This window comes from Littorina saxatilis, linkage group LG5, assembly GCF_037325665.1.
Source record: "Littorina saxatilis isolate snail1 linkage group LG5, US_GU_Lsax_2.0, whole genome shotgun sequence".
In the NCBI taxonomy this organism is placed as follows: Eukaryota; Metazoa; Mollusca; class Gastropoda; order Littorinimorpha; family Littorinidae; genus Littorina; species Littorina saxatilis.
The window spans coordinates 62,865,579-62,893,127 of record NC_090249.1 but is presented as its reverse complement, the minus strand read 5'-3'; the positions used below and the strand labels follow the sequence as shown (position 1 = coordinate 62,893,127).

Below are 27,549 nucleotides of genomic sequence, written 5' to 3'. Positions count from 1 at the left end.
CTGGCTGGTGTGTCCCTTGATCAGCAATGACGGCAGCTTGGCAGACAGGAACAGACGCGGCGTCCAAGGCTGGCTGGTGTGTCCCTTGGTCAGCAATGACGGCAGCACCTGTCCCTATTCCTATCGCTGTTTGTTCATTGTTTAGAGGAGGGGCTACAAGACTATACAAGGGAACGAAAGGACGAGGGTGGAACCTAGTGTTCAACAAATCAACTGACGGTAGATCAGGGAGATCCTGCTGAACGGATTCACCTTGTTCCAATACTTGTAACATAGCTTGTTGTTCTCTTAAGCTAATTTTCAATTCGGTGGACTGAATTTGTCTCAAAGCCTTTTTCTGTTTAATATCTTCAAGAGCTGCTTCAGCTGCGTCTTCGGCCTGTCTAGCTGCTGTTCTCTCAGCTTCCTTAGCCTGCCTAGCTGCTTCTTCGGCCTGCCTAGCTGCGTCTTCAATCTGCCTAGCTGCATTTCTCTCAGCTTCCTCAGTCTGCCTAGCTGCTGTTCTCTCAGCATATTGTTGTTGTAAGAGATCCAGTTCACTAAACTGAGCTTCCTTTATTGCGTCACCTTCCACTTTTATGGCAAGGGATGCAGCCTCTAGTTTAAGAGCCAATTTAGTGTCTTCAGAGCTAACACTTTTAGAGCGGAGAGACTCGGCGCGAGAAGCTACTTGGCTACCTGATCTCCTGATACCTGACTTGTGGCTAGCTGACTTGTGGATGGCTGACGTAATGCTAGCTGCTTTATGGCTGGCAGTCTTAACACTGGCTGACTTGTGGGTGGATGACCCAACGCTAGGTGTAACACTGCTATGCCTGGAAGTAGGCTCCTTAGCCACCTGCACACTAGTCGTTTGTCTGTCAAGAGCTCGATCAATGTCAAACATAATGTTCTGAACTGTTCTCTGAACATCATCCCAACTTTCCTGAATGGTTTCACCGCTACCAATACTACGAAGACCTTTCTCTATGTCACCAAGATCCTTGTACATGCTCAAAACAATTTGTTTTTGACTGGTTAACGACTCTTGATTAGGAGTTTCTTGGTTAAGCTCTGTTACTACCTCACCGATTGCTCGTTCCAAGAATGTTCGTTGTCTTGCAAAGTTTCTAGTTTTGATCTCAATCTGGTACTCTCTACCTTTTTCAGTAGGCTTAATGTCACGCCTAGGCCTTTGAGAATGTTCATCTTCATCGCCGTTAATGTCATAACCTGAAGCTTCCAATGGATTATCTACTGGAACCTTCTCCATTACAATGTTCGCTTATTCAAAAGCACTTAAAACATACATAAGGTTTATCTGTTTAAAAAGTAAAATGAATCGATCTGAGGGTCGTTTGGGATAATACACAAAAGTCACAAAAAATGCGCCGGATACGGAGTAGGAAGATCTCTAACCGACAAGTTGATCTATGTTAAACTATGGTTCACTAACACAGTGACAGGTAACAATAAAGTCTTTTGCTGGTTATCAACAGCTACGTTTACGTTCATTGAGCATCAATAACACAAGTTCTTTACTGGGCGTCAGCAGCTAAGTTTGTTTACTTCAGCTAAAGTTCTTTCACTGGGCATCAGCAGCTAAGACTTTTACCTCAGCTAAGTTTTTTACTGGGCGACAGCAACTAAAGTTTTTTACTGTGCGCGCCTTCGTGAGCGAGGCTGGTACTACATATTGTTCATACGAAATGACAAACACAGGTTACAAGCGATAACGCGCAAAAGTACTGGTTTATTATTTTACATCTGACACTAGGGATCAGTAATGTATAGATATATAGTTACAGTACCACGTAATGCGATACTACGTATTGCGGTAAAAAACTTATGGACAGAAAGAAAAAGAGAAAAGAAAACAAATTATTAGACATGGCAAAAGTATCAAAAGCATTAATAAGACACGAGAAGTAAATACAAGAAAAATAAACAATCACAAGACAGGCGAAGACAAACAGACAAGAAAGTTACAATTACCAAACACTCGTTGGTTAGTCCTTCAACAACAATAAAGAGTTACGTTCTGTACGTTCAACAATAAAGAATTACGTTCCGTACGTTCAACAATACCATAAGCACTAAGAATACTCAAGAAACTTAGCATACATACGTTTAAAACCAAAATGGCTACTTTCAGAAAAATACAAAACGTTGACTCATCAGGCCAGGAATACAAAGCAAACTGTCATACCAAAAAAGTCTAACGACAACGTTCCTGCGTTAATCAAAGTCACAAACAAGATATTTACTCATCCACTTTCCCTCAATAACGTTACAAGAAATAAGCCCGTTTACAAACGATCACCACAGACCGCAAGCTTCTTTTACCTAAATTCTTTTAACGTAAGGCTGAAAAAGTCGGAGAAAACGTTTCACTTCGAACTTCGTTAACCACAGAAAACACAAGTTATCATTATAAACATTAGCGACTTTCTAGCGTCTACAAAACATTGCTGTACGTTCACAACACTAGAACAGTTGAACACACAATAAAGAAACACTACAACAAGTCAGACTTTCAACTCACGTTATACATAAACAACTCACAAAGTCATTACAAAATGGCGACCAAAACACAACACAAACAAGTAACAACAAAATTACCTTATGCGCTGTGTGGGTTGACCAGCAGTACCAAAAACGTGTTGCCTCACAAACGAAGGGCACAAAACGATTCACACTTGAGAAACAACTGTCTCCAAGAACATTACGTTGACGTTAAAACATAAGAAACACTCCGTTGGTTCACTTGATAACCTTCATACGTTTACATCAAAACCAAACGCTTCCTAAAACCCTCAGATCGACTGACGAGACAGGAGTCAAGCAGCGGTATTTATGGAAACAAAAACCTAACATGGAATAGTTATTCAAAAGTCAAAGGTCACCGGATTGACCAACCAACAACATTCCTAAGACAGAATCGGGTGAAACTACTATTTTACAACCAATCAGTAACCGATCACGCACTCCGTGCATGCCCAAAACTTAAAACGGTATATTTAACAGAAAGAAGACCAAGGAACTAGCTGACATCACAAAGCTAAAAACACGTGAGTCACACGTATTCTAAAACTTGCAACGCAGATTCGCAGGGCTCACCTCAAAATCAAAACACGGAAAAGAGCACGTGAATCTCACGGTGTTCTAGAACTAAACGACGCAGTTTGTGACACTCCGACCAAAACCAGGTCACAACAACTGAACAAGGAGCACGTGAATCTCACGTAAAAATATTAACGCTCCACAAAACGGGTCACAACAAGGTGCCACAATAAAAACACGGTTTACTTCTTTTTACATCGTGCAATGGCTTGAGCAAACGTAATTACAACAAAAAGTAGGTGAATGCATGCCACATCGGCATGCACACTCTGTGTAGCACCCATGTGACCAAATATTGAGATGTAGCAGCAAGTGTAACAAAAACGTGTAAACATGTCCTAGGTGTGTGGCAGAGCTGTACTTCCGACTGGAGAAGTTACGGTCATGGAGCGGTCAGCACCAGCAGTCACTGGCCGGCTTTGAAAAGATCCGCACCGTCGGCAAAGGTATCCCTCACCTTCTGACCTTTCTGAGGTTTTGTCCATTTTCTGATAGCAAGTTTGTTGAGATTTGCAATTACAACCAGTTGTCGCTATGGGCGTGGGTTCGAGCCCCACATTCTGCAAGGGGTTTATTTCCCAGAGTCAACTTTGTGCAAACTCGCCTCGGTGTCCGAACACCCCCGTGTGCACCATGTGCATGGTTAAGAACCCAAGTTGACAGCGAAAGTCTCAGGGCTTGGAAATATCAATACACGCATGCAGGAAAAAAACCACAAAAATGGGTAGCGCTGTATACTGTGTGGCGCTGTATACTGTGTGGCAGCTCACCTTCCCCAGGGTGTAACCTCACATGACTACCGTATTTTCCGGGTACAGCGCATAAGGCGCACCCCCTTCTTTTAAAAAAAATTGTAATCTAGTCACCCATTGGGCGCAGGGGGCCGATAGGGCGCACCAAAATTGAAAAAGTATACCGGTAACAAACGGTCGAAGAATGAAAATAAGCCGCGCATCAAAGGAAGAATACTGAGTGGAAATATGTGTGCTCTGTGTGTGTGGCGAGATCAAAGGCAGGTCCATTGTGATAGCTGGGTTGCCTTGTTTATAGACACTGACCTTCTTCCCAGGGGTCAATGACCCAGTTTTAGCTATGAGAGGTGGTTCCCCTGTCATATCTGAGAGAGGAAACACTTCCTGCACCGGGGTCAGTGACCCAGTTTAACCTATGGGGCGGTCTCTTTGATGTCTTGAGAGGAAACTTGGCCAGGGTAGTACCTAGTAGCTGAAACATGCATTATCACAAGTTGTTTGACTGGTACTCAGGCGGTCTCTTTGATGCTCACGGAATTTAAAAAAACGACTACCGGTATTCGAGATGGAGGTGAGTTCTTGTCACGTTTTGTTCCCCATGGTTTTTTCCCAATTTTTTTTTCTTTCTATTTCATACACGGATTAGGCGCTTCGTTATACAAGGCGCAGGGGTCAAACTCGAGGAAAAAAGTCGCGCCTTATGACCCGGAAAATACGGTATATGAAATCTTATCCTTATCCTACATGCTTATGCAAAGGTATCTGTCACCTTGCTGTCACCTTGCTGGTCTTGTCCATCTCTCTTCTACTTTGGAAGTAAGCTAACTGCTTTCAGAAGAGCTGTAACTCTGCACAGGTATATCCATGTTCGCACATCCCCATACCGCAGGCAGGATCAATCACAACAATATTCTCCCTGCATGCAGTGAGCGTAGATTAACAGTTGGTCATTCTCTCTCCTTCTACCTAGGAGCGTACGGAGTGGCGGTGCTGTACAAGAAGAAGGACGACGACTCGCTGGTCATCCTCAAGGAAATCAACATGCACGACTTGACCGCCGCCGAGCGACAGCTGGCTCTCAACGAGGTCAGTGGGATGGAGTGGTGGTGGTGGTGGTGGTGATGATGATGATGATAATGATTTCTTTGATCGGGAAACCAAAGCTGAAATCAGTCACTACAGTGAAACCCCCCTTTTAAGGGGAGGCACTGGTGTTAAAAGTGATTTTTTTTGTTTCATAACTCTTGGGTCAACAATTGTTTTAGAATTTAAGTACTCAGTCTATCTCCTGAGAAAATGGAAAAAAAATAAAAATTGGACCATCGGTTGCCATGGTAGCAATCCAAGATGGCCACCAAACTGCCCCTTTTTAAAACCCTAAGGCTTTTTTAAAACTGCATGAAATTTAGTTTTGATGCTTGTTATTTATACTTCAGCACAATGCCGAGAAACTGATTGAGGCTTTTTTTGATATCTCAAGTCATTTAAAAAATATCAATGATGAAAGTGAGTGATGTTGAATTTCATGAAAAAACGCCCCCAAAAAGGGTATAACTTCTCAAGAAATTTTTTTTCCAACAAATCCCTCAATCAGTTTCTGCAAATTAACACACTCAAGATGTACGCAAAGTTTCAACAACGCAAGTTTATTAGAAAAAAAGCCTTAGGCTTTTGAAGTGACAAAAAAGTAGTTTTGAGAAAATGCACAAAACATGAAGAAAATGATTTTTTTTCACACAAACGTTTACGAAACATGTAACAAAACAACACTGACAAAACAACAAGTCTTGCTGAGTTCCACAAGAAAAACGGAAACTAAATTCAACAAAATGTTAAAAAAAACCAGCCAGTGTTCTGCAAGCACCAAGGAACCTGTTCCAAGGTCACAATGATCAACTCTCATCCGTTATGTGCACGCTGCATAAATTATGCCCATCCATAATTCCCAAATTGTTACCAGTGAAGCCTCTTATCTTGGACCTCTTTTGGACTTGCTTTGATTTATCAGGGAAATTTATAACAGTGTCCTTTACTTTTTATACTACGATATTAGGGTTGACTTCTGTGAATTGCCATGCAGTGCCATGGGTACTTTGGAAGATCCTCTCCAGCTTCCACCTCACCATCTGTAGAGAACATAAATTCAAAATTAATAATATGATATGTCTATTACAAACTCAATACGGCTATTCACATTTTCCCAACAATGACACCCCCCCCCCCTCCTACACACACATTTGAAAAACAGGTATTGTAATATGTGATAACACGTTATTTTGGCGCATGCTTATGTCAGTGCTAATAGTCAAGCAGTGAACAAAAAGATGTTGAAAAATCATGTGAACGGTGCTAAGGCAGTGCTGGTCTGGTCTACAGCTATTGCACATACTTCATGCGAGCGGCCCTCGCTTCGCATCTCTGTATGTATGTCTCTGACTGCATGCAGAAACCATATGGTCTGCATGGGAAGTATGACCACAAGCAATGTTCACTCACTGGTCCATGTGAATGCATGTTTGTTTGTGCCACAAGAAAACTTTGATCACAGGAGGAAGCTATAAGTAATATGCTCAAGAAAATAAACGAGGAAAGAACAGATGTTTTGCCCCAACAGGACAAACCTTGTGACAACCAAGCTTCACAGTAGCCGCACATTACTGACTTTGCATCCTATTCAGTTTCTTTGCATCAGGGTGTTGTAAGATTCTCTTCTTCAGCAGTCACACACATGAACACACAGAGCCAGAGCCGCAAACATAACCAAACACATGTATAAACTTCTACATTTCTGTCAAAAAAAAAGAAGAAAAAATGCATACCTACTACAAGCTTTATCAGCTGCTTGGAATCTTTACTGCTCTGCTTGGGCTAGTATTCAGCTGCAGCAGATTTCCCAGGAGATGCATGGTGTTGCACCATGGCTGAACAAAGTCATTTTTGTATTGATTGTTCTTTTTTTAAGCAGTTTATTTGCTTTTTTCCCGAAAAAAGATATAGGGTCTGCCTTTTCGTTGCCATAAATGGCGAACTCCGTGTTGTCCTTACTGCCGTACACATTCCGCTCCGCAACTCTAAAATAAGTCGTGGTTCAAAACACACATGGAAACGTGCTTCAAACGTACACCACCGATGGTGATTTCTTGCTCCAACCCAGCTGTTGCAAGGGAAGCAGCATAGTTTCCAGCCAATTTTCATTCTGGACGAAGTTGAATGCACAAACTTGATCTTCCGATTCGTTCGTAGCAATAGCAGACGACACTATCGACTCGCACTTTCTTTTTAAACTTCTGTCACGCCAGCCTCTGCAACTGGTCTGATTTTACCCAATAATCATCCTTTGCGTGTCTAGCACTGAAATCGGGGTAAAACGTGTGATAAACTGAAGATTCCACAAAGATATCCAAGGAAAATCGCAGCTGTAGATGTTTCACATCGCCTTTGGCAAGATCTGGCGGAAATTGAAGAATATTGCATTCTGGGAAGGCCGAATCGAACCGAACGAGACCGAGCATAAACGAAGTTTAATATCCGCGATTCGATTGGTCAGTAGCGAAAATTGTTCATACGGAATTTCCCGGAATCTTCATCGGTTCTCTTCGGCTCTTTGGAATGTCTTCTTGTTGCTGTTACTAACGGCGCGAAACCAGTAAACGGAAATTAAATTACATATTCTTACGCAACTCACATAGAAAGCATTAACTTCAGTTAAAGTGCTAGGACACTGAACTACGCTTCACCCCAAAGGGGAAGCAACCCCCTAAAAAAGAACGGCCTTGACCTCTAACCCAAGCTATACAAGAGTCGAGGTCATACCGTCACGTGACCTATCACGCGTGACTCAACCGCCGCCATGTTGAAACCTCACTCCCACTTCAGTCTCCAAGTAGTTCGGACGCTTTTTACACTACGCTGCAGGCTTTTAGCCTACTGTCTTCTGGACAGTGTTTCACCCCGTCTACAGGTCCCTGCTTCTCATGCACAAGTTTGGGTGAGCTCGTTCTAATTGTTTGCTTTTGCTTGCGTTTGTTTCTTTCTCCGTTGTTCGGTCTGGTTGTTGTTTATCAATATCATAACTCAGACTGGGTTTTTGTCAGCAATGGCTGACGAGGAGAAATAGAAACCACAGACTAGTCAGTAGCTGCTGAGGTTTCTCCTATTAAGTTCGCATAAAGAGAAAGGCAAAGGCACTACCATTTCTGTTCTTGACCCAGCTTCTCTTACTACTACGTCTGTTAAATAGCCTTGAATGGTTGAAAACGACGTTAAAGGCATATGTACGCGCTCCCGTGTTTACAAAGTGTAGTTTGTCTATAATCGATGTCAAACGCACCATAAGAACATGTAATGACGATATGTCGCCATGCGCCGACCATATACTTGTTTTACAGCTTGTTCTAGCCTCTGAAAAAGTGAGGATGTCAACAAAGACGCAGAGGTTTTTCCCTTGCGTCAACGCTACCTCTGTGGCAAATCTAGATAAATAGGACTATCTAGATCAAAATAAAATTGCAATATCTTGCAGGGAACTTAATTTAGCTGTCTCCAGCTGTGGGTAAAGGAATTAGTGTGTATAGTCATCGAGTACATATGGCTTTAAACACTATATAAAGAAGAAAGAAAAAATGTCTGTTTGTACGCACTTGCGGTTTACACACGCAGGGACGCTTTCTTGTCTGGCTCTAGAATTTTAACTTGGGGAAGTTTTCTCATATGATTCTCCTTTTCCACCACTTCCTTTGTGGGCAGCGATGCGGCGTTGCTTTCGCTTGCGTCACCCGCGCAAGTAACGCTTCACTCGCTGAGCGATATCCGTAGGCCTAGGTTACACCAAGCCTAAGAACTTAGTTTATTCTTTTCTTCGTACTACGGAACCGCTTCCGGTTGCACCGTACTTGTCGATCATACATCTTTAATGTTCATAGCAAGGAGAAACTGTATGTTTTCAAGAACAATGATCTCCTGGCTGTGGAAGATCGTGGCCTCACTTCTTTCTATTATCGTCTTGGTGCAAGACTTTGATTCATTCTTTCCCTTGTGCGGTTTCGTACTCACGGGATGGGATGCCTTTGTGGTCTGTCGGGACACATATTCAAAGGGCTTAGCTTTGCTGTTCTTCTGGGAAAAGGCCTCGGCCGACAGTATTGTTCTGTCGGTGAGACCTTGCTCGAGGGTTTTTCTTTGCGAATCCTCCTCTTTGCACGCGGACTCTTTAACAGAGAGAATCTCACAGCAAAAGGAAAAGCCCACGGCACGCCTCGGCTTTTCTTATCAGAGAAAAGCGCTAAGCTGGCCGTTCTCAGCTTTGGTTTTTATCTTCTTCTCGGTGTGGCACGTTGCCAAATACCCACCACTTTATCTCCTCGAGGCGATTTAGCGGTAGGCTTCAGTGGGCAAACAATAGCACGCTTTCTTGCATACTCTTGGCACTTGTCAACTGGAGTCTTAGTGTTCTTCTCTCTGCCTCTGTGTTTTCCCACAGCGGCTGGAGGGGCGATTAGAACTTCCACTTTATTGAGGGAGGCACTGGGGCCCTTCCTGTTGGGTCACTTATATAGATCGTGCATATATTTAATTCAGATCTTCAGGGCTCTGGTTTCGTTTTCTAAGCAATCAAATGAAGAGCTGGAACATGTTAGTGTCTTTTCTTGACTGGTTCACAGACACAACCAATCTTTGGATTCTCACACCACTGCTCATGCAGGGCGTTCCCGTTGGTTCTCTCTCCACCAGCGAAGCAGTTCTGTCTCTTGCGGATTTCTTTCCTCTTGTCAGGGGAGAACTTGTGTTGATTCAATCAGACAACACCACAGTGGTCTTTTATCTCAATAAGCAGGGGGTGGCATCTCGCCCCTTATTACTGCCACAGCGAGCATGCGAGGTTTTGATGTGGTTTTTTCCACCACGAGATCTTTTTAGCGGTGAAGTACCTTTCTTAGAGGCTCTATGTATTTATTGGCAGACTCTAGTCAGTCGGCCAAGAATTTCCACTCGGATTGGACCCTATCTCACTACGCGCTTCTTCTCCTTCCGGTGAATTTGGAGAAGCCGCTGATAGAAGTTTTGCCTCTCGGTACTATCACCTTCTGCTAAATGTTCGTCTCCCTGTTCCCGGATAATACTCTCGATTTTACTTTGAGCGGCCTGTTGGTCGCACATTATGGGCCCATTCAATCTTGGTTGCCAGTCCTTTGGGCTGGCAAGAGGGCGCCGTTTTTACACTCGAGCCACACGGGTGTCTACTGTAAGGGAATCATTGAGACGCTCAGGGTCTTCTGCCCCAACTCTGGATTTGGTTTAGAGATTCCATAGGGGTTCAGCGTCTTCGTTTTGTGTCACTTTGACTGGCTTGGAACTAATGGCGTATATTAACGGAAAGAACTCCACTTCTCTCCGTTCAATGCGGGTGGCGAACCACCTATCCTGGCTTTCCGTTTTTTCTCCCACGTCTCTGAATTAAGACTTTATGTGATTTCAGTTGCACTGACACAGCTAGGTCGCAAAATATTTTCACTTGGGTTCTTTGTAGCCAGCGTGATTAAAGGGAACCTCCCTTTGGTTGGCTGAAAGCAAATCTCCAGTCCCGACTTGGGACTTGCTCCTAGTTTTGGAGTTTTTGAGTTCGGATTGTTTAATCCTTGACAAAATTAGCCTCTTCTAGAGGCAATGATTTAGCGAAGTCAACCTTAGCTAAATGGACTGCCACATTGATTAGGCATGCCTACAGTGGTGGCAAGGAAAAGGGGGGGGGGGCAGTCAGTCCTCCCTTTTCAGGCAGCACGGGCTCAAGAGGTCAGAGTGTAGGCCTCTTCTTTACCTGTTCTCAAGTCTGACAGACTTACATAAGTCATGAATGCAGCTCATTGAACGTTCAGGGACGTAGTCATGAGTTTCTATCGGCGGGGTATTTTAAGTACCCGCTTTTTTAGCACACATCTACTAGACATCTTCTGCAGAAGATGTCTTTTTATGTTTTTCCTGGGGACGTATCTGGTGCTCGGCAGAACAGAAATTTCGGTTTGCCAGCTATTGTAGCTACAGGCCAGATACTTGCAAGATGTTAACTGTGAGTTCATTTGCCCACCACCTAAATTAGCAATCTGCTTTCTATGTGAGTTGCGTAAGAATATGTAATTTAATATAAAATTTCAAAAATAAATTTTGATTTAATTAATATACTTACCAACTCACATATTGAATTCCCTCCCAGCCTGCCCCGCAAATGTTTTAAAGGGGGTATATGTTTTAATACGGGATGAGTTTCACCGGTATACATCCTGCGCAGGCGCAGTACACCGGTAGTGGAAATAACCGCTAAGGACCATGCCTTATATGGCATACGGTTTTTGTTTCAGAGTTATTTCCCCATGTTGCCATGCAAGAGTGCTTCAATGTCTTATCACAAAACGAAGTTATTGCTTAGGGTTTCCCTAAAAATGAACAGATCACTTCAGTGGGAGTGAGGTTTCAACATGGCGGCGGTTGAGTCACGCGTGATAGGTCACGTGACGGTATGACCTCGACTCTTGTATAGCTTGGGTTAGAGGTCAAGGCCGTTCTTTTTTAGGGGGTTGCTTCCCCTTTGGGGTGAAGCGTAGTTCAGTGTCCTAGCACTTTAACTGAAGTTAATGCTTTCTATGTGAGTTGGTAAGTATATTAATTAAATCAAAATTTATTTTTGAAATTTTATATTCCCGTTGTCTGCGGTTTGAACTGATCCTAGCAAAGAAAAGACAACTCATTCCAGTCATGCAAACGTGACTACCGTTCACGATTTGTTTGACTCACAGTCACCACTCAAACATACGCATTTTTTTGCTGTTTTGTGTGTTTTCAATACACAATTGCATACACATACATTGTTCATTTAGCCGTTTTGACCGTTTATGATTAATTCTGATCTAAAATCAGTACATCAGAGTAACCAGAAGAGGTTCAAAATCCAGAATCAGAAAGAAAACGGAAATGACCAGGGAACAAAAAAATCACTTTTTTCACTGTGGTGTCTGCCCTTAAGATCCCCTAATTTAGCTACACACCCCCCCCCCCCCCCCCCCCCCCCCCCCTTATAAGACCTTGCTTTTTCAGAGTTTCTGTTGATGACAATGGTAAATGTACCCCCGTTTTAAGACTCCCTCCTTTGTTAAGACCTCATTATCTCAGACTGTATTACATACATTCTTGTCAGGAAGTTTGCGGACATTAACAAGTTCCAGACCATTGTACTACACTTCTATGACAGGAATATGTTTGGTTATGTGCTGGGCATGTTTTGTGTGTGTGTCCACAACAGGTGCATGGGTGTTACTCTTCCGGCTTTTGCCGGATTTCCGGTTTTCAAAAAAATCTGAAGCCGGAAATTCCGGTTTTCCGGGTTTTCAAAAAAAAAAACAAAAAAAAAAGCTTCGTTTCGCTAAGTTGAAATAACGAGCAGCGGTTCCGATCCGACTTTTGACACTGGTTCGCGTGCTTTCTCGGTTCGCTCCCTTGGATTTGCCGCCATCTTGCTTATTATGATTTGGTTTCGTCGGTGTCCAGAAACTTTCTTTCAAACTTGAGCATTTTGGACCCCTGCCTTTCAGGTTTTTTGACTCACATGCGAAGCAAAAGTGAGTCTATGTACTCACCCGAGTCGTCCGTCCGTCCGTCCGTCCGGAAAACTTTAACGTTGGATATTTCTTGGACACTATTCAGTCTATCAGTACCAAATTTGGCAAGATGGTGTATGATGACAAGGCCCCAAAAAACATACATAGCATCTTGGCCTTGCTTCAAGGTCAAGGTCGCAGGGGCCATAAATGTTGCCTAAAAAACAGCTATTTTTCATATTTTTCCCATTTTCTCTGAAGTTTTTGAGATTCAATACCTCACCTATATATGATATATAGGGCAAAGTAAGCCCCATCTTTTGATACCAGTTTGGTTTACCTTGCTTCAAGGTCAAGGTCACAGGAGCTCTTCAAAGTTGGATTGTATACATATTTTGAAGTGACCTTGACCCTGAACTATGGAAGATAACTGTTTCAAACTTAAAAATTATGTGGGGCACATGTTATGCTTTCATCATGAGACACATTCGGTCACATATGATCAAGGTCAAGGTCACTTTGACCCTTATGAAATGTGACCAAAATAAGGTAGTGAACCACTAAAAGTGACCATATCTCATGGTAGAAAGAGCCAATAAGCACCATTGTACTTCCTATGTCTTGAATTAACAGCTTTGTGTTGCATGACCTTGGATGACCTGGTCAAGGTCACATGTATTTTGGTAGGAAAAATGTGTAAAGCATGTGAGTCGTATGGGCTTTGCCCTTCTTGTTGATTTTTGCCAGTAACACCCATGCAGGTGTGATTGTTAGCCATGTTATGAGTGTGTTTGTGTGTGTGTGTCCACAACAGGTGTGATTGTTAGCCATGTTATGAGTGTGTTTGTGTGTGTGTCCACAACAGGTGTGATTGTTAGCCATGTTATGAGTGTGTTTGTGTGTGTGTCCACAACAGGTGTGATTGTTAGCCATGTTATGAGTGTGTTTGTGTGTGTGTGTCCACAACAGGTGTGATTGTTAGCCATGTTATGAGTGTGTTTGTGTGTGTGTCCACAACAGGTGTGATTGTTAGCCATGTTATGAGTGTGTTTGTGTGTGTGTGTCCACAACAGGTGTGATTGTTAGCCATGTTATGAGTGTGTTTGTGTGTGTGTGTCCACAACAGGTGTGATTGTTAGCCATGTTATGAGTGTGTTTGTGTGTGTGTGTCCACAACAGGTGTGATTGTTAGCCATGTTATGAGTGTGTTTGTGTGTGTGTGTCCACAACAGGTGTGATTGTTAGCCATGTTATGAGTGTGTTTGTGTGTGTGTCCACAACAGGTGTGATTGTTAGCCATGTTATGAGTGTGTTTGTGTGTGTGTGTCCACAACAGGTGGGATTGTTAGCCATGTTATGAGTGTGTTTGTGTGTGTGTGTCCACAACAGGTGTGATTGTTAGCCATGTTATGAGTGTGTTTGTGTGTGTGTGTCCACAACAGGTGCGAGTGCTGGCTATGCTGGACCACCCCAACATCATCAGCTACTTTGACAGCTTTGAGGAGGACGGTGTTCTCATGATAGAGATGGAGTATGCTGATGGAGGGTGGGTACTGTCTGATGGAGGGTGGGTACTGTCTGATGGAGGGTGGGTACTGTCTGATGGAGGGTGGGTACTGTCTGATGGAGGGTGGGTACTGTCTGATGGAGGGTGGGTACTGTCTGATGGAGGGTGGGTACTGTCTGATGGAGGGTGGGTACTGTCTGATGGAGGGTGGGTACTGTCTGATGGAGGGTGGGTACTGTCTGATGGAGGGTGGGTACTGTCTGATGGAGGGTGGGTACTGTCTGATGGAGGGTGGGTACTGTCTGATGGAGGGTGGGTACTGTCTGATGGAGGGTGGGTACTGTGTCTGATGGAGGGTGGGTACTGTGTCTGATGGAGGGTGGGTACTGTGTCTGATGGAGGGTGGGTACTGTCTGATGGAGGGTGGGTACTGTCTGATGGAGGGTGGGTACTGTCTGATGGAGGGTGGGTACTGTCTGATGGAGGGTGGGTACTGTCTGATGGAGGGTGGGTACTGTCTGATGGAGGGTGGGTACTGTCTGATGGAGGGTGGGTACTGTCTGATGGAGGGTGGGTACTGTCTGATGGAGGGTGGGTACTGTCTGATGGAGGGTGGGTACTGTCTGATGGAGGGTGGGTACTGTCTGATGGAGGGTGGGTACTGTCTGATGGAGGGTGGGTACTGTCTGATGGAGGGTGGGTACTGTCTGATGGAGGGTGGGTACTGTCTGATGGAGGGTGGGTACTGTCTGATGGAGGGTGGGTACTGTCTGATGGAGGGTGGGTACTGTGTCTGATGGAGGGTGGGTACTGTGTCTGATGGAGGGTGGGTACTGTCTGATGGAGGGTGGGTACTGTCTGATGGAGGGTGGGTACTGTCTGATGGAGGGTGGGTACTGTCTGATGGAGGGTGGGTACTGTCTGATGGAGGGTGGGTACTGTCTGATGGAGGGTGGGTACTGTCTGATGGAGGGTGGGTACTGTCTGATGGAGGGTGGGTACTGTGTCTGATGGAGGGTGGGTACTGTCTGATGGAGGGTGGGTACTGTGTCTGATGGAGGGTGGGTACTCAGTGTCTGATAGAGGGTGGGTACTCAGTGTCTGATGGAGGGTGGGTACTCAGTGTCTGATGGAGGGTGGGTACTGTCTGATGGAGGGTGGGTACTCAGTGTCTGATGGAGGGTGGGTACTCAGTGTCTGATGGAGGGTGGGTACTGTCTGATGGAGGGTGGGTACTCAGTGTCTGATGGAGGGTGGGTACTGTCTGATGGAGGGTGGGTACTGTCTGATGGAGGGTGGGTACTCAGTGTCTGATGGAGGGTGGGTACTCAGTGTCTGATGGAGGGTGGGTACTCAGTGTCTGATGGAGGGTGGGTACTCAGTGTCTGATGGAGGGTGGGTACTCAGTGTCTGATGGAGGGTGGGTACTCAGTGTCTGATGGAGGGTGGGTACTGTGTCTGATGGAGGGTGGGTACTCAGTGTCTGATGGAGGGTGGGTACTCAGTGTCTGATGGAGGGTGGGTACTCAGTGTCTGATGGAGGGTGGGTACTCAGTGTCTGATGGAGGGTGGGTACTGTCTGATGGAGGGTGGGTACTCAGTGTCTGATGGAGGGTGGGTACTGTCTGATGGAGGGTGGGTACTCAGTGTCTGATGGAGGGTGGGTACTCAGTGTCTGATGGAGGGTGGGTACTGTCTGATGGAGGGTGGGTACTCAGTGTCTGATGGAGGGTGGGTACTGTCTGATGGAGGGTGGGTACTCAGTGTCTGATGGAGGGTGGGTACTCAGTGTCTGATGGAGGGTGGGTACTGTCTGATGGAGGGTGGGTACTCAGTGTCTGATGGAGGGTGGGTACTGTCTGATGGAGGGTGGGTACTCAGTGTCTGATGGAGGGTGGGTACTCAGTGTCTGATGGAGGGTGGGTACTCAGTGTCTGATGGAGGGTGGGTACTCAGTGTCTGATGGAGGGTGGGTACTCAGTGTCTGATGGAGGGTGGGTACTCAGTGTCTGATGGAGGGTGGGTACTCAGTGTCTGATGGAGGGTGGGTACTCAGTGTCTGATGGAGGGTGGGTACTCAGTGTCTGACGGAGGGTGGGTACTCAGTGTCTGACGGAGGGTGGGTACTCAGTGTCTGATGGAGGGTGGGTACTCAGTGTCTGATGGAGGGTGGGTACTCAGTGTCTGATGGAGGGTGGGTACTCAGTGTCTGATGGAGGGTGGGTACTCAGTGTCTGATGGAGGGTGGGTACTCAGTGTCTGATGGAGGGTGGGTACTCAGTGTCTGATGGAGGGTGGGTACTCAGTGTCTGATGGAGGGTGGGTACTCAGTGTCTGATGGAGGGTGGGTACTCAGTGTCTGATGGAGGGTGGGTACTCAGTGTCTGATGGAGGGTGGGTACTCAGTGTCTGATGGAGGGTGGGTACTCAGTGTCTGATGGAGGGTGGGTACTCAGTGTCTGATGGAGGGTGGGTACTCAGTGTCTGATGGAGGGTGGGTACTCAGTGTCTGATGGAGGGTGGGTACTCAGTGTCTGATGGAGGGTGGGTACTCAGTGTCTGATGGAGGGTGGGTACTCAGTGTCTGATGGAGGGTGGGTACTCAGTGTCTGATGGAGGGTGGGTACTCAGTGTCTGATGGAGGGTGGGTACTCAGTGTCTGATGGAGGGTGGGTACTCAGTGTCTGATGGAGGGTGGGTACTCAGTGTCTGATGGAGGGTGGGTACTCAGTGTCTGATGGAGGGTGGGTACTCAGTGTCTGATGGAGGGTGGGTACTCAGTGTCTGATGGAGGGTGGGTACTCAGTGTCTGATGGAGGGTGGGTACTCAGTGTCTGATGGAGGGTGGGTACTCAGTGTCTGATGGAGGGTGGGTACTCAGTGTCTGATGGAGGGTGGGTACTCAGTGTCTGATGGAGGGTGGGTACTCAGTGTCTGATGGAGGGTGGGTACTCAGTGTCTGATGGAGGGTGGGTACTCAGTGTCTGATGGAGGGTGGGTACTCAGTGTCTGATGGAGGGTGGGTACTCAGTGTCTGATGGAGGGTGGGTACTCAGTGTCTGATGGAGGGTGGGTACTCAGTGTCTGATGGAGGGTGGGTACTCAGTGTCTGATGGAGGGTGGGTACTCAGTGTCTGATGGAGGGTGGGTACTCAGTGTCTGATGGAGGGTGGGTACTCAGTGTCTGATGGAGGGTGGGTACTCAGTGTCTGTCTGTATATATGTATGTCTCTCTGTGTGTCTGCCTGTCTGCCTTTCAGTCTGTCTGCCTGTTTCATAGAGACGGAGTATGTTGATGGACAGTTTGTGTGCTTTCCGACTTGACTCGATGTCTGTATGTCTGTCTGTCTGTTTGTACGTACATATGTGCGCCTGTGTTTCTGCGTTCATAAGTGTGTGTGTGTAATGCATGATTGTGTGTGTGTGTTGTACATGTGTCCAATGATTGCGTGTATGTGTGTGCGTGCATGTGTGGGTGTTGTACGTGTGAACATGATTGCATGTGTTTGTGCGTGCATGTGTGTGTGTTGTTGTACATGTGTACATGATTGTGTGTGTGCAGAACGCTTGCCCAGTATCTCTCCCAGCAGGACACGGCGCTGGGTGCAGACAGGGAGAGGGAGGTGCTGTCCATGTTTCAACAGATCGTGGCGGCTATACGCCACATACACCAACACAACATCCTGCACAGGTAGGCCTCTGTCCGTCCGGGATCATTGTCTTTGTTATTATCGTTATTATTGCCCTTTAATTGTAGCACGATGCGTGCCTCCTGTGGAGACCATTTTCTCAGTTTTGGTCTAATTGTTATCCTTTTTATGTTGTGTTTGCTTTTTACATTTTTTTTAACTAAGTTATTCCGACAGTTCATCATCATCCACATCATCATCCACATCATCATCATCATCGTCGTCCACATCATCCTCATCATGCACATCGTCATCATCCACATCATCCTCATCATCCACATTGTCATCATCATCCACATCTTCGTCATCATCATCGTCATCATCATCGTCATCACCATCACCCATCATCAAAACCACCATCACCCATCATCATAATCATCATCATCGTCGCCATCATTCACGATGGTTGCTGCCATGGTTACAGGGACCTGAAGACGGACAACATCTTCCTGACAAAGGAGGGGGTGGTGAAGGTGGGGGACTTTGGTATCTCCAAGATGCTGGGCTCCGCCAACAAGGGCGCCCAAACCGTGCTGGGTACACCCTACTACATCAGCCCTGAAATGGTATGTACTCGTCCTGGTTTGGAAACACAGTCTGTGAGCGTATGAGGATTAATGTGTGTGTGAAGCGGGGAGGAGGATATTTTTTGGGGGGCATACTGTTCGTTTGTCTCTTTTCTTGTTTCTCCATTATTCTTTTCATGAAGACAAGGAGCCGACCCTTTTAAACTTGTCTTATTATGAAGACAAGGAGCCGACCCTTGCACAAAGTTTGTTATTTGTTTTTTTCCTGCTATGTTTATATCATACCCAGCACACTGTTTCAATCAAAACATAATTATTTGCTTAGACTGTTGTGTTTAACCCAAAACATGCAAATCCAGTCTCACAGCTGTATGCTGCGCAAAATTGTATATACCAGGACAAAATTGTGTTTGAACCCCTTTGTGTTCATTCACCGTGAAGGCAAGCCATACAGCTTCAATTCAGACACGTGTATGCTGGGCTTTATTCTCCATAACAATAATCATTACCTTTTATGTATGTAGTGTGAAGGCAAGCCATACAGCTACAAGTCCGACATCTGGGCACTGGGCTGCATTCTCTACGAGATGGCCTGTCTGCAGAAAACATTTGAGGGAACCAACCTCCCGGCCCTTGTTCACAAGATCATGCAGGTAAGGATGCTTGTCGTAAGACATCTAGATCTCCGGTCAAACTTGCAGTGTGTGTAGGGAGATGGTGAGGTGTCGGTCAAGAGCTAGTTACAGAGCTGTGTGTGTAGGGAGATGGTGAGATGTCAGTCAAGAGCTAGTTACAGAGCTGTGTGTGTAGGGAGATGGTGAGGTGTCAGTCAAGAGCTAGTTACAGAGCTGTGTGTGTAGGGAGATGGTGAGGTGTCGGTCAAGGGCTAGTTACAGAGCTGTGTGTGTAGGGAGATGTTGAGGTGTCAGTCAAGAGCCAGTTACAGAGCTGTGTGTGTAGGGAGATGGTGAGGTGTTAGTCAAGGGCTAGTTACAGAGCTGTGTGTGTAGGGAGATGGTGAGGTGTCAGTCAAGAGCTAGTTACAGAGCTGTGTGTGTAGGGAGATGGTGAGGTGTCGGTCAAGGGCTAGTTACAGAGCTGTGTGTGTAGGGAGATGGTGAGGTGTCAGTCAAGAGCTAGTTACAGAGCTGTGTGTGTAGGGAGATGGTGAGGTGTCAGTCAAGGGCTAGTTACAGAGCTGTGTGTGTAGGGAGATGGTGAGGTGTCGGTCAGGGGCTAGCTACAGAGCTGTGTGTGTAGGGAGATGGTGAGGTGTCGGTCAAGGGCTAGTTACAGAGCTGTGTGTGTAGGGAGATGGTGAGGTGTCAGTCAAGAGCTAGTTACAGAGCTGTGTGTGTAGGGAGATGGTGAGGTGTCAGTCAAGAGCTAGGTACAGAGCTGTGTGTGTAGGGAGATGGTGAGGTGTCAGTCAAGAGCTAGTTACAGAGCTGTGTGTGTAGGGAGATGGTGAGGTGTCAGTCAAGAGCTAGTTACAGAGCTGTGTGTGTAGGGAGATGGTGAGGTGTCGGTCAAGTGCTAGTTACAGAGCTGTGTGTGTAGGGAGATGGTGAGGTGTCAGTCAAGAGCTAGTTACAGAGCTGTGTGTGTAGGGAGATGGTGAGGTGTCGGTCAAGGGCTAGTTACAGAGCTGTGTGTGTAGGGAGATGGTGAGGTGTCAGTCAAGGGCCAGTTACAGAGCTGTGTGTGTAGGGAGATGGTGAGGTGTTAGTCAAGGGCTAGTTACAGAGCTGTGTGTGTAGGGAGATGGTGAGGTGTCAGTCAAGAGCTAGTTACAGAGCTGTGTGTGAAGGGAGATGGTGAGGTGTCGGTCAAGAGCCAGTTACAGAGCTGTGTGTGTAGGGAGATGGTGAGGTGTCAGTCAAGGGCTAGTTACAGAGCTGTGTGTGTAGGGAGATGGTGAGGTGTCGGTCAAGAGCTAGTTACAGAGCTGTGTACGGTGGAACCCCCATTTTAAGACCTCTACAAATCTGAGAAAATCAGGCCTTATTAAGGAGGGAGTCTTGAAATGAAGGTAAATTTACAGAGGTTACGTATGGAAAATGTTAAAAAGAATCAAGGTATTAAAAAAGGGGAAGTATTGAATTAGGGGTTGTTAAAAAGGGGTTCCACTGCACCATCAATCATTGTGAAAGAAGTTATTGCAGCCCTGGCATCCATTACTGTACCATCAATCATTGTAAAAGAAGTTATTGCAGCCCTGGCATCCATTACTGTACCATCAATCATTGTAAAAGAAGTTATTGCAGCCCTGGCATCCATTACTGCACCATCAATCATTGTAAAAGAAGTTATTGCAGCCCTGGCATCCATTACTGCAACTGAATGATTATACATGTAACAATCAAAAGAAACGTAGCCTGCAGATGTATGACTTTGTAGTAAAATTAAATTGTTTTTAAATAACAAAGTTAACTGAGTAATTAGAAAGTGAAATATTTAAATGACAGACTTACTATGGCACTTGTTTTACTGAGGGATACTCATGACTGCCTTGAAACTTAATGCCTCGATATCGTGTTGCTATGGTGACAGGGCCAGTTTGCACCGATCAAAGGAAACTACAGTGATGAATTCCGTGGCCTGGTGACCGACATGCTTCAACGTGACCCTGACCTTCGACCTACAGCCAATGACATCATGTACCCCCGTCTGTCACAGGTACCTTGTTTACGGGAAATGTCAAAGTGACACCTGGCCATACTGGAATTGGAGGGGGAAGAGAGAACTAGAAGAAGTACCCGGCAGCTTTGAGAATATTTTACTGAAATTAATCACCCTTATTTAAGATGACTGATGTGTAGTAGTAATGTGTATTTTGGCTTTTGAAATAAGAAGCAGGAAAGAAAGTGTGTGTGTAAGCAATTCGGTGAACACTCTGTATTTTGTTGGTTTGAATGTATTAATACTATTATGTATTGAATGCACTCGAGCCAAGCAACAATCCTGTGTACTGCACCTGGTTGTAATAAAACCTTATTTCTTACGAAGGAAACATTTGCACATTGAAATAGTTTGACTGTACATGTTGGATGTCTTCATGCCAGGAAACTATGAATCATATGACATAGTTACCCTTACAGTTAGGGGTGGGGGAAACAGTTACCCTCACAGTTAGGGGTGGGGGAGCAAGGTACTAGTTTTGTATACAGTCAACCCCCCTTTTAAGACCTCCACAAATCTGAGAAAATCACATCTTAAAATGGATGGAGTCTTAAAATGGATGGAGTCTTAAAATGGATGGAGTCTTAAAATGGATGGATGGAGTCTTAAAATGGATGGAGTCTTAAAATGGATGGAGTCTTAAAATGGGGGTGAATTTACACTGGTTTACAAACAGAAAGTCAGAAAACAAGGTCTTACCAGGGAGGAAGTCTTGAATTGGGGGTCTTTAAAATAAGGTTCCACTGTAGTGTATATATATTGTGCAGCTGATGAGTACCTTTGAAGACCCAACGTCCGACCCAGAAGATGAACTGATGGCCTCGGCAGACAGCATCAGTCGCAAAGCCAAGATCAGGTGACTGATTTTTCCTCCTTCGTAAATGTTGTTGACTACGCTAGCTCCTTCCTCCCTTTAGCACAGAATGCTCTTACTTTGACGCCTTGTTGGTGCAGAGAATGCTCTTACTTTGACACCTTGTTGGTGCACAGAATGCTCTTACTTTGACACCTTGTTGGTGCAGAGAATGCTCTTACTTTGACGCCTTGTTGGTGCACAGAATGCTCTTACTTTGACACCTTGTTGGTGCACAGAATGCTCTTACTTTGACACCTTGTTGGTGCACAGAATGCTCTTACTTTGACACCTTGTTGGTGCAGAGAATGCTCTTACTTTGACACCTTGTTGGTGCAGAGAATGCTCTTACTTTGACACCTTGTTGGTGCACAGAATGCTCTTACTTTGACGCCTTGTTGGTGCACAGAATGCTCTTACTTTGACACCTTGTTGGTGCAGAGAATGCTCTTACTTTGACACCTTGTTGGTGCAGAGAATGCTCTTACTTTGACGCCTTGTTGGTGCACAGAATGCTCTTACTTTGACACCTTGTTGGTGCACAGAATGCTCTTACTTTGACGCCTTGTTGGTGCAGAGAATGCTCTTACTTTGACACCTTGTTGGTGCACAGAATGCTCTTACTTTGACGCCTTGTTGGTGCACAGAATGCTCTTACTTTGACACCTTGTTGGTGCAGAGAATGCTCTTACTTTGACACCTTGTTGGTGCACAGAATGCTCTTACTTTGACACCTTGTTGGTGCAGAGAATGCTCTTACTTTGACGCCTTGTTGGTGCACAGAATGCTCTTACTTTGACACCTTGTTGGTGCACAGAATGCTCTTACTTTGACGCCTTGTTGGTGCACAGAATGCTCTTACTTTGACGCCTTGTTGGTGCACAGAATGCTCTTACTTTGACACCTTGTTGGTGCACAGAATGCTCTTACTTTGACACCTTGTTGGTGCACAGAATGCTCTTTGACACCTTGTTGGTGCAGAGAATGCTCTTACTTTGACACCTTGTTGGTGCACAGAATGCTCTTACTTTGACACCTTGTTGGTGCAGAGAATGCTCTTACTTTGACACCTTGTTGGTGCACAGAATGCTCCTCCTTTGACGCCTTGTTGGTGCAGAGAATGCTCTTACTTTGACACCTTGTTGGTGCAGAGAATGCTCTTACTTTGACACCTTGTTGGTGCACAGAATGCTCTTACTTTGACACCTTGTTGGTGCACTGTGTCACGATCGGGTGACAGAGACCAAGAAAGTGCAACTCAGTGGAGTGCCTGTTCTTGGTCGAATGTATGATAGAAAGCGCCTGTGCGTGATATTGGACACAGCAGTTTTTGCTGACAGTGCTCCCGAGCACGGATGTTTTGAAACGCACGAGCTTCACAGTGCGGGTTTCTGCTGTCATAGGGCTGACGGTTTTTTTGCTGACAGCGCGCACGGGATTTGCAGGGATTGAGTTTCTCGTGTCTTTTTCCTGCTTGGGGAGGCAGAATCGTGTATAGCTGGACTGGTTTGGTGACAAGGTCAGTCACGTGTATTTGGCTAGGTGGTCTGTCAGAGACTCAAGGACGACACACTTGACACCCAGCGGCAGAAGAGGAAGGATCTAACACACAGTTACTAGAGTATGATGGTTTTTCACCGAGTATTATATTCGGCACTCTAGGGGAACTTCCACAAGTTATTCCTTTCCTCTGCCACGTATTTTGCTGAGGACAAGTCGTCAAATTTCCTTCGTCGGCGATGGCTTTCGCATAAGGATTCGACAAGGGGTTCTGGACGTTTTGGGTCACTGTTGACGAACAGAGACTGTTCCAGGGAGGAAGCGGACTTTGCTTCCATTGAGAGTACAATCATAGGCTTTTGAGGTAATAAATCATTATTTAACGCTGTTGATGAGTCTGTGTTGTGGAATGAAATACTCTCTGTTGTTCTTTCCAGGTTAGCGCATAATTTACTCTCTGTGACGCTAAAATACTAATCTGTATATGGTTTTTGCAGATAGGGAGAGAAGGACGGAAAATGGCTGTTTTGTTGTTGTAAAAAGTCAGTTTTGTGCAGGCCCACGTGCTCGATGAGATATTTAAAGATGACATGTTTTAAGGTGGTGGGTGAGGGGTAGCTGACATGTTTAGTGCACCGATGCTTTCTGTTTGCAGCCTTCCTTCGTTTCGTTCGTTCGTTTCGTTCGTTCGTTACGTACCTGTAACATCTGCACGGCTGACTCTGGCGGGAACTGTTGAGGCTACGCTAACCAGGAGACCGGCTAACCAGCGGACCGGCTAACCAGCGAACCGGCTAACCAGCGGACCGGCTAACCAGCGGACCGGCTAACCAGCGGACCGGCTAACCAGCGAACCGACTAACCAGCATACCGGCTAAGCAGCAGCAGCAGAGATAAAGCTAAGTGCACCATGTCGTACGCACCCCGTTGACCACCGTTGTCTTTTCGTATCTATGATTTCATTGGAGTAGGGACAACGTGGGGTGTGGACACCTGCACGAACTAGAGCTTTTCGAACAGAACATTCTCATTTGACTGTATTTACACGGGTTCAGCGTGTTACTATAATTTTCTACATACTACTGGCATTTTGTCAGTGAACACTGGGTTTTTACGTGTTGAGAACGTAAAAGGAACATATTTTGAGTGAAGGCTCGAGGGAGGTGGAGAGTTTATACATAAACAGGCGTCTGAAACTTATACTTTTGTTGACTCTATTTAATTGTATGCCTGCGAGAGTGGATCGTGGTGTGGTTAGTTAATTAGTAGTAATTAACCGGTTCATAATCACCTTGAGTGATATATTGAAACGTGACACACAGAATGCTCTTACTTTGACACCTTGTTGGTGCAGAGAATGCTCTTACTTTGACACCTTGTTGGTGCAGAGAATGCTCTTACTTTGACACCATGTTGGTGCAGAGAATGCTCTTACTTTGACACCTTGTTGGTGCAGAGAATGCTCTTACTTTGACACCTTGTTGGTGCACAGAATGCTCTTACTTTGACACCTTGTTGGTGCACAGAATGCTCTTACTTTGACACCTTGTTGGTGCAGAGAATGCTCTTACTTTGACACCTTGTTGGTGCACAGAATGCTCTTACTTTGACACCTTGTTGGTGCACAGAATGCTCTTACTTTGACACCTTGTTGGTGCAGAGAATGCTCTTACTTTGACGCCTTGTTGGTGCACAGAATGCTCTTACTTTGACACCTTGTTGGTGCACAGAGGGATAAAGAGAATGACCACAGACAGTCCAGTCCACCTGTCTTCATCCCAGATTGCCCCGAGGTACATGCCTGCATCATGCTCCTCTTTGAGAGACGAACGCTCAAGAATAACTCTTGACAGGTTTTTATGTGTTGTGAATGAGTTAAAACTCTTGCTTTAAGTGAGGCAAACTTTCTACACATGCTCCTTGTTCACGTGCTTCAGACACACCCCTGGCTAGTGACTGGCCCCTGGAGTGTTTGTCCCACTAAAAGCAAGGGTATTCACTCTTTCACAACTCAAACAAACGTGACAGAGTTATTTCGGAATATCGTCTATGGACAACAAATACTGTTTTGAAACATGAACATGAAAGTTGAAGATAATCACAGATTGTGTTTTGTAATATCTTCTGGTAACTCATCTTGTTTGTGTACATAGAAACATAAACACACGTAGAAAACATGTGTTAAAGCTTTGTGTCTGTAGCAAGGAAATGTAAGGATTATGTTGGTGGCTGTATTTTATTGTAGTGTATTGTATTGTATTGTCTAAATGCCAGCCCAAAGAAGATGGAGAAAAGGTATGTGTGTGTGGGTTGTAGTGGCGCTTGGTTTTTTTTCACACCCGGCCACGCACTGACTCGACTGATTTGTTTCTGCCCAGAGTGTTTGGTTGTTGTGGTTGTTGATGATGATGTAGTTGTCATCCGTGTCAGAGATGGTTATAGAGACTGTCAGAGATGGTTATAGAGACTGTGTCAGAGATGGTTATAGAGACTGTGTCAGAGATGGTTATAGAGACTGTGAACTGTGTCTGTCCTTAAACCTGCACCTCCTTTTCTGAGCACTGTGTAGTATGGGTGTGTGTGTGTGTGGGGGGGGGGTGTGGGTGGGGGGGGGGTGGGTGTGTATGTGTGTGTGTGTGTGTGAGTGAGAGAAAGCACTTTCAAGGCATAAGCAAGTTGATGTTTATCAGATGTTGTTGTGTCTTTCCTTTTTACATTTAGTCAAGTTATGATGACTAAATGTTTTAACATAGAGGGGGGAATCGAGACGAGGGTCGTGGTGTATGTGTATGTGTGTGTATGTGTGTGTGTGTGTGTGTCTGTCTGTGCGTGTGTGTGTGTAGAGCGATTCAGACCAAACTACTGGACCGATCTTTATGAAATTTGACATGAGAGTTCCTGGGTATGATATCCCCATACGTTTTTGAGTCACTTGAGAAAATGTGACTCTATGTAATCGGTCAGTGTTAGTCTGTCCGGCCGGCCGGCCGGCCGGCCGGCCGTCCGGCCGGCCGTCCGTAGACACCACCTTAACGTTGGACTTTTCTCGGAAACTATCAAAGCGATCGGGCTCATATTTTGTTTAGTCGTGACCTCCAATGACCTCTACACTTTAACGATGGTTTCGTTGACCTTTGACCTTTTTCAAGGTCACAGGTCAGCGTCAAAGGAAAAATTAGACATTTTATATCTTTGACAAAGTTCATCGGATGTGATTGAAACTTTGTAGGATTATTCTTTACATCAAAGTATTTACATCTGTAGCCTTTTACGAACGTTATCAGAAAAACAAGGGAGATAACTAGCCTTTTCTGTTCGGCAACACACAACTTAACGTTGGGCTTTTCTCGGAAACTATAAAAGTGACCGGGCTCAAATTTTATGTGAACGTGACTCCCAGTGACCTCTACACTTTGACGTCTGCTTTGGTGACCTTTGACCTTTTTCAAGGTCACAGGTATGCTTCAGGTATGCATTGTGTTGTGAATAGCAATTTCTTCCTGTCCATCTGATGCCTCATATAATATTCAGAACTGCGAAAGTGACTCGATCGAGCGTTTGCTCTTCTTGTTTTCATTTTTTTGATAAATGTCTTTGATGACGTCATATCCGGCTTTTCGTGAAAGTTGAGGCGGCACTGTCACGCCCTCATTTTTTAACCAAATTGGTTGAAATTTTGGTCAAGTAATGTTCGACGAAGCCCGGACTTCGGTATTGCATTTCAGCTTGGTGGCTTAAAAACTAATGAGTGAGTTTGGTCATTAAAAAGCGGAAACTTGTAATTAAAATTATTTTTTTATTAAACGATCCAAAAACAATTTTATCTTATTCCTCGTCATTTTCTGATTCCAAAAACATATACATATGTTATATTTGGATTAAAAACAAGCTCTGAAAATTAAAAATATAAAACTTATGATCAAAATTAAATTTCCGAAATCGATTTAAAAACTATTTCATCTTATTCCTTGTCGGTTCCTGATTCAAAAAACATATAGATATGATATGTTTGGATTAAAAACACGCTCAGAAAGTTAAAACGAAGAGAGGTACAGTAACTTGAAGCGTGCTATGAAGCACAGCGCAACCGCTGCCGCGCCAAACAGGCTCGTCACTTTCACTGCCTTTTGCACTAGCGGCGGACTACGTTCAGTTTCATTCTGTGAGTTCCACAGCTTGACTAAATGTAGTAATTTCGCCTTACGCGACTTGTTCTTTTTTACTTTAGTTTGTTCTTGAAGCTTATGTTTATTTGTCTTCCACAAAATGTGTTCCCCTCTTCTTCATTGAGTTGTGAGAAGTGTCACTGTCTCAGTGTCTGCACCGTGTTTGTCTGTTGGACTTGTTGCATA

General features: G+C 45.1%; 1 protein-coding gene across 1 annotated transcript in view; it reads left to right on the top strand.

Annotated features, from left to right (window-relative positions):
* LOC138967681 (uncharacterized) overlaps nucleotides 1-27,549 on the top strand; it is an 86,585-nt gene that overhangs the window by 11,092 nt on the left and 47,944 nt on the right. Inside the window, exons 6-13 of the mRNA XM_070340322.1 lie at nucleotides 3,445-3,548; nucleotides 4,825-4,940; nucleotides 13,882-13,985; nucleotides 17,509-17,637; nucleotides 18,060-18,201; nucleotides 18,687-18,815; nucleotides 20,716-20,841; nucleotides 21,612-21,700. Coding sequence (XP_070196423.1) covers nucleotides 3,445-3,548; nucleotides 4,825-4,940; nucleotides 13,882-13,985; nucleotides 17,509-17,637; nucleotides 18,060-18,201; nucleotides 18,687-18,815; nucleotides 20,716-20,841; nucleotides 21,612-21,700 — 939 coding nt within the window. The remainder of the gene's footprint in view (nucleotides 1-3,444; nucleotides 3,549-4,824; nucleotides 4,941-13,881; nucleotides 13,986-17,508; nucleotides 17,638-18,059; nucleotides 18,202-18,686; nucleotides 18,816-20,715; nucleotides 20,842-21,611; nucleotides 21,701-27,549) is intronic.